Below are 7273 nucleotides of genomic sequence, written 5' to 3'. Positions count from 1 at the left end.
CTGGTGGGAAAAAGGTTGGGGAACCCTGATATACATGATCTTTGACTAACTTTTTCTTGCAGAAACAGCAGTGTGCTCCTGTAACTGGGACAAATAAATAGACCAAAAATGAAATGAGGACGCTGGTTCTCCAGAATAGACACAGTAAGACTAATAGTCAAGGGAGAAGTCCTTAGCTTTCTGGAAATGTGGCCCCCAAAACAACTTAGTGGACTATCCCTGGCTTTAAAACATCACATTGATTTGTGTAGAAGTCATTATAAAAGACATTGCAGTCAACTTAAAGTGAGTGGAGGCTGAAACTCCGCCCATCTGGGTGGGGAGACACACCCACTTCTCCTGCATGATGTGTACGAGGAGGAGGTGGAGGAAGGAAGAGGAGAGGTTCCGCTCTAATGGTTGTAAGGATGCAGGAGGAAGAGGATCTCTACTTCAACATACTTTTTTTTTTAGAAGATCCAGATTGGGATTCTGAATAAACGGCAACTACTCCTCAGGTATGACTTTCACTTTCAAGTCCTGAAGGTACAGTGTTTTATCTCCAACATGCATCAACCACAGGAGTAGAGTGGTGTACATCACTGTAGATTTAAGGGAACTTTTCTACACTTGACAGGACACACTTGTGCATTTCTTTGTCTTTTCCTACATGTTTAGTCCTGGAAAAGGTATACGAATGTTTAGCTTGAGGGTCCAACTTCTAGCTTTCAACGACGTTTTGTTCTTGAAAGTTTTAGAGGCAAACGCTTGGTGATTAAGGAGGAGAATGGAGGCGTTGTTTCACAGGAAACTGGAGAGGATGTTGCATTGTTTGGGACTGAGATCATCCCGATCCCGCCCGGATTTATGGCTTGACACACACGTTAATAAATCCTGCTTGCGAAATGTGATTGCGTACAGTACTTTCAAAAGCCAAAGGTCACCTGCTCGGTTTAAAGAAAAGGCCTCTCTTATCGCCTTGATGACGTGCAAGGTTTCCTCTTGCAAGCTTTTCAAGCATGACATCAGCCGTGCAGCATGCAAATAATAGAGACGATCATTCTGCAGGTGACAATGTTTTCATTTTTACACTTCACGGTACTGTAAACTGACAGTTAATATCTAAACATTTAACATTTCAAACAATTTTGAACAGAAATAGTTCATGCACGTTCAGATAAATTCCTCAAAATGACAATTAAAAACATTTTGGCTGGTGGCCGGGCTGTATATATGCGCACTAATTGACTGAAAGAGCACGCACTTGGCGCGATGATGTCATGTTATCGATGGAAAAATGCATCTTTAGACAATATGATTTGCATGAGCGGCTAGGAAACCCCGAGAGTAACAAGCGGTTGCCTTGTTGCCTTTCCATTAAGAACAATAAATTAGTTTTTAGTATAAGTTTGCTGGTTTCAAGAAATGTAATGCAGAGTGCATATCATTATGTCAAGATAATGGCACTAGCATTTACTTCATTTAAGAATATTTTTCAACATATTGAGCAAAAAGGTCTTTTTTTTTTCTACCAAGAAAAGTGCACTTGTTATAAGTGAGAATATACTTATTTTAAGGTATTTTTGGGTTCATTGAGGTTAGCTAATTTTACTTGCTTTGGAAAGTCTTGACAAGCCAAATTTTCTTGTTCTATTGGCAGATAATTTTGCTTAGTTCAAATAAAATACCCCTCATTTTTGTATATTTTTTTTCTTGTTTTTGAACACTGACTTTTTGCAGTGTGGTGTTGAATGTAGTCGAGCAGCTTGACTCCTCCCAGCCACCTTTTTGAAGACATAGGCTTGTGACACTAAAAGACAGCAGAGGACTAAATGAATGCTGTTTTTCTTCTGAAGTGGAAGTCTTGGCAGGGAAAAGACCCCCACCCGAATTCTGCCCCGACCTTGATGTTGCAAATGACTTCCACTAACACTAATGTATATTTACTTCATGTCAAAACTCAAACAAAAGGCACTCAAACGAAACTGAATTGTTCTGAAGAAGCTGGCAAAACTATCCTATAGTGAATTAAAATGAATAATCCGTTTTGAAGAATACCTTTGAGGCCATTTCTTCATTTTATTTCAAGCTGACTTTGGAGTGTCTATTAGCTCCGCCCCAACTTTAAATAACCTTCAAAGGAGAGTCACCTATATTTTCTCTTGCCAACCAAACAGAGCACTCCTGATCCATAACTACAGCGTCGCCATGCCGACGCCTGCCATATCTGTAGCAACCGAGCATCCTCAGAGGAGTGTGGCAGTTTATGATGTTTCTACGCAGGCCGCTTCCCACTGAGGCCACAGAGTGTTGAGGTGGGTGTTTTTTATACAAGTGCAGGCCTGGGATTGATTTTGGTCTTCATCCTGCAGAGATGCTTCATCATTGGAGCATCCTTGTCGTCACTCTGCTGAGGATGGGGCTTGTGGGGGGATGCCTGTGTCCACCTGCCACCATCTTGTCTGCGCTCCCATCAGAGGTGCCCGCCAAGGTCTGTTGCCTAAACTTCTCCGGCTCCACTTTGGACCACGTGCAGTGGTCTCGGCTGACCAACCAGACCGGTCTGCAGATTCTGGATCTTTCCCACTGCAACATGACCTCAGTGAAGCTGTCAGGGGTGGGGGCCTCCTTGCTGGAAAAGGTTTACTTGGGCCACAACGGAATAGCAGTTTTGCCACAGAACTTCCTGGCTGGACAGCCCCGCTTGGAGGAGGTAGATCTCAGCTGGAATAGACTTAAGAAGCTCCCAGAAGGTTTCCTGCAGGACTCGGACAACCTGAAGAGGTTGTTTCTGCAGGACAATCAGCTTCGCTTCCTTCCGGCCTCGGTGCTGCAGAGGCCCGCTCTGCAGAGCCTGGAGCTGGCCGGGAACCCTTGGGACTGCTCCTGCTCTTTCCTGGATGTACTGCAGGACAACAAGGACACAAAGACAGAGGGCTTGGCGAGAAACTTGACATGCGTCTCCCCCTGGAAACTGGCAGGCCGGGTGGTGTGGTCCGTGAACCTCAGCGACGTGTGCCGCCCGACCAGCCTCACTGCGCTCTTCATTGCCCTCCCGCTCCTCATTCTTTCCACCCTTGTGGTCTGCTGGTGCTGCGGGAGGAAGAGGAAAGAAGCCCCCACGTTGTGGGCCTCAAAAAAAAGGACTCGCAGTTTCCACGGCACTGGGGCGAAAGGTCACCGCAAGATGCCGGCCCCTGAAGGTGTCGAGAAGAAGTCGATTGACAGTGTTGGGCATGACGTCCAGGTTCCCAAACTCCTGGGCAGTGCCGCCGACATCGATGAAGAGAAGGAGCTCCAGAAGGGTTCTGTGGAGTCTCTCCCGCCAGAGGCAAAGCCGAGCAGGTCCGAGTTTGACTCGGTTAGTGTGACGGAGGTGCTGAAAGACTCGGCGGCCCGGGAGAAAGCTTACATGACTCAGTCCACGGAATATTACAGCCTGGTACCAGGAATACAGTTGGATGACTCGGACCATGGCGAGTAGGACAAGGTGGACATTTTAAGATGTTTGTTTTGGAAACTTACTACAATGGAAAATCCTGAGGTTGAAAATATGATTTTATGATTTTATGATTTTTTTTTTTTTGCATTTCATTGCTGTTTGCCTTTATAGTGCATGCTCACATAAAAATTGTGCAAAACATTCATACTTTGGCCTATTTTCAATACTTCTGAAGATATCAACAACTGCATCTTTTTTTAAGTTACACTTTACTGGACTTGTAACACATTGAACTGAGTGAATTACAAACCCCGTTTCCATATGAGTTGGGAAATTGTGTTAGATGTAAATAAAAACAGAATACAATGATTTGCAAATCCTTTTCAACCCATATTCAGTTGAATGCACTACAAAGACAAGATATTTGATGTTCAAACTCACAAACTTAATTTTTTTTTGCAAATAATAATTAACTTAGAATTCCATGGCTGCAACACGTGGCAAAGTAGTTGGGAAAGGGCATGTTCACCACTGTGTTACATGGCCTTTCCTTTTAACAACACTCAGTAAACGTTTGGGAACTGAGGAGACACATTTTTTAAGCTTCTCAGGTGGAATTATTTCCCATTCTTGCTTGATGTACAGCTTAAGTTGTTCAACAGTCTCCGTTGTGGTATTTTAGGCTTCATAATGCGCCACACATTTTCAATGGGAGACAGGTCTGGACTACAGGCAGGCCAGTCTAGTACCCGCACTCTTTTACTATGAAGCCACGTTGATGTAACACGTGGCTTGGCATTGTCTTGCTGAAATAAGCAGGGGCGTCCATGGTAACGTTGATTGGATGGCAACATATGTTGCTCCAAAACCTGTATGTACCTTTCAGCATTAATGGCGCCTTCACAGATGTGTAAGTTACCCATGTCTTGGGCACTAATACACCCCCATACCATCACAGATGCTGGCTTTTCAACTTTGCGCCTATAACAATCCGGATGGTTCTTTTCCTCTTTGGTCCGGAGGACACGACGTCCACAGTTTCCAAAAACAATTTGAAATGTGGACTCGTCAGACCACAGAACACTTTTCCAATTTGTATCAGTCCATCTTAGATGAGCTCAGACCCAGCGAAGCCGACGGCGTCTCTGGGTGTTGTTGATAAACGGTTTTCGCCTTGCATAGGAGAGTTTTAACTTGCACTTACAGATGTAGCGACCAACTGTAGTTACTGACAGTGGGTTTCTGAAGTGTTCTTGAGCCCATGTGGTGATATCCTTTACACAATGATGTCGCTTGTTGATGCAGTACAGCCTGAGGGATCGAAGGTCACGGGCTTAGCTGCTCACGTGCAGTGATTTCTCCAGATGCTCTGAACCCTTTGGTGATATTACGGACCGTAGATGGTGAAATCCCTAAATTCCTTGCAATAGCTGGTTGAGAAAGGTTTTTCTTAAACTGTTCAACAATTTGCTCACGCATTTGTTGACAAAGTGGTGACCCTCGCCCCACCCTTGTTTGTGAATGACTGAGCATTTCATGGAATCTACTTTTATACCCAATCATGGCACCCACCTGTTCCCAATTTGCCTGTTCACCTGTGGAATGTTCCAAATAAGTGTTTGATGAGCATTCCTCAACTTTATCAGTATTTATTGCCACCTTTTCCAACTTCTTTGTCACGTGTTGCTGGCATCAAATTCTAAAGTTAATGATTATTTGCAAAAAAAAAAAATGTTAATCAGTTTGAACATCAAATATGTTGTCTTTGTAGCATATTCAACTGAATATGGGTCCGTTTATATTTACATCAAACACAATTTCCCAACTCATATGGAAACGGGGTTTGTAGAATGATCATGGCTGTTTTTTCAGGAACATTGCTAAACTCCGCCCCTCACTCACTCTCTCTGATGCCGAGAGGCTCGTCCACGCCTTTGTCTCCTCCAGGCTAGACTACTGCAACGCACTTCTTGTCGGGATCCCCAGCAAGAACATCCAGAAGCTGCAAAACATACAGAACAGCGCTGCTAGGATCCTGATGAGAGTGCGGAAATATGACCATATCACACCAACTTTACCTACTCAGTGGCCTTGCGGTTAGAGTGTCCGCCCTGAGATCGGTAGGTTGTGAGTTCAAACCCCGGCCGAGTCATACCAAAGACTATAAAAATGGGACCCATTACCTCCCTGCTTGGCACTCAGCATCAAGGGTTGGAATTGGGGGTTAAATCACCAAAATGATTCCTGGGCGCAGCACAGCTGCTGCCCACTGCTCCCCTCACCTCCCAGGGGGTGATCAAGGGGATGGGTCAAATGCAGAGGACAAATTTCACCACACCTCGTGTGTGTGACAATCATTGGTACTTTAACTTTTAACTTTAACTTTAACTCTCAAATCCCTTCACTGGCTTCCTGTTTCACTCAGGATTGAATTCAAAGTCTCCCTACTAACCCACCAGTGCCTCCATGGAAATGCCCCCCTCTACCTCAAAGAACTACTCACCCTCAAATCCTCCACAGGACACCTCCGCTCCGGACAGGCTAACCTCCTCCAAGCTAAGAACAATGGGAGACCGGGCTTTCTGCTCCGCCGCTCCCAGTCTGTGGAACGCTCTCCCTGACCACCTGAGGGCACCACAGACTGTGGAATGCTTTTAAAAAAGGCTTAAAAACCATTCTTTTTAAAAAAGCCTTTTTTTTCAGATAAATGCATACTACTTTTAGCTATTAGGCTGTTCTAGTTTTTATTTTTATTTATTTTTTATTATCTTTTTATTTTTAACACACTGTAGCACTTTGAGGTTGTTTACTCAATGTAAAGTGCTTTTTACAAATAAAATCTATTATTATTATTATTATTTTTGAAATGACTCGCCTGCCTTCTTTTATACTTTTAAGAGAATGTGCTTGTGGCACCTGGCCCAAGTGGGAGTGCTGTATGTTACATGCATTCCTGTTAAACTTGTTTGTTTATGCTTTTCCATCTGGGAAATTGGGTATCCAACTCCTTCAAGTGGAGCTGTGCAACCAGAAAAGTCAGTACGACGGAGCACAACAATGACGAGCCAGGACACGACGTGCACACGCATGGAATGTGTGTAAGTTATTAATGCAGTTCTTGTTGCCTGCCACATAGTCAACATGGTGACTATGGTAACCACTTATTGTCTGATGTTTTTTTATATTTTTTATGATAGTACAAGGCGGCTACCAATGAACCTAATATGAGTCCTCTATATCGCCCATAAAGCCCTTAAGAAAAATATCCAAAGACCGCCCACAATTCTCCATTTACATGTCAGGACCTGAATATTAGTAATCAAGTATTAGCAATATTGTAATTTATAGGCGCTAACGCTGAGGAACTACTTTTAGCGCACTGTGATCACAGAGAGGTAACACGCTTTTGCAGCCATTGATATACTGAGCCGGTGGGCTGCTGCATCGCCTCTGAGTTGGTGAAAGTTAATTCTAGATTATATAAACAATGCTTCTCACTTCTACAGGGTAGGATATGATAAGATAGGATATACTTTTATTTATCCCACAATGGGGAAAATACACTTTATTGCCAAAAGTATTTGGCCACCCATCCAAATGATGAGAATCAGGTGCCCTAATCACCCGGTGTATAAAATCAAGCCCTCAGGCATGGAGACAGTTTCTACAAACATTTGTGAAAGAATGGGCCGCTCTCAGTGATTTCCAGCGTGGAACTGTCATAGGATGCCACCTGTGCAACAAATACAGTCGTGAAATTTCCTCGCGCCTAAATATTCCAAAGTCAACTTTATCATAAGAAAAGTGAAGAGTTTGGGAACAACAGCAACTCAGCCACAAAGTGGTAGGCCA

The 7273-nt window shown here is 43.8% G+C and overlaps 1 protein-coding gene across 2 annotated transcripts; it reads left to right on the top strand.

The window, feature by feature from the left end:
- Positions 1–364: 364 nt before the first annotated feature.
- LOC133618997 (uncharacterized) lies at positions 365–6288 on the top strand. 2 transcript variants are annotated; one of them, XM_061979860.2, is made up of 3 exons: positions 365–497; positions 2157–2294; positions 2352–6288. In XM_061979860.2, the coding sequence occupies exon 3, from the start codon at positions 2354–2356 to the stop codon at positions 3461–3463; it is 1110 nt and encodes a 369-aa protein (XP_061835844.1). In that variant the 5' UTR covers positions 365–497; positions 2157–2294; positions 2352–2353; the 3' UTR covers positions 3464–6288. The 2 variants fall into 2 exon arrangements, with proteins under 2 accessions (XP_061835844.1, XP_061835845.1); XM_061979861.2 differs by lacking the exon at positions 365–497 and having other exon boundaries at positions 2040–2294.
- The last annotated feature ends 985 nt before the right edge of the window (positions 6289–7273 follow it).

The sequence above is a fragment of the Nerophis lumbriciformis genome, linkage group LG19 (genome assembly GCF_033978685.3).
Source record: "Nerophis lumbriciformis linkage group LG19, RoL_Nlum_v2.1, whole genome shotgun sequence".
NCBI classification, from domain to species: Eukaryota; Metazoa; Chordata; class Actinopteri; order Syngnathiformes; family Syngnathidae; genus Nerophis; species Nerophis lumbriciformis.
The sequence above is the reverse complement of the archived record's forward strand: the minus strand, read 5'-3'. Positions and strand labels throughout refer to the sequence as shown.

What these genes read in the sequence shown, in the direction of transcription:
- LOC133618997 (XM_061979860.2), top strand. Translation starts at nt 2,354, where the DNA reads ATGCTTCATCATTGGAGCATCCTTGTCGTCACTCTGCTGAGGATGGGG.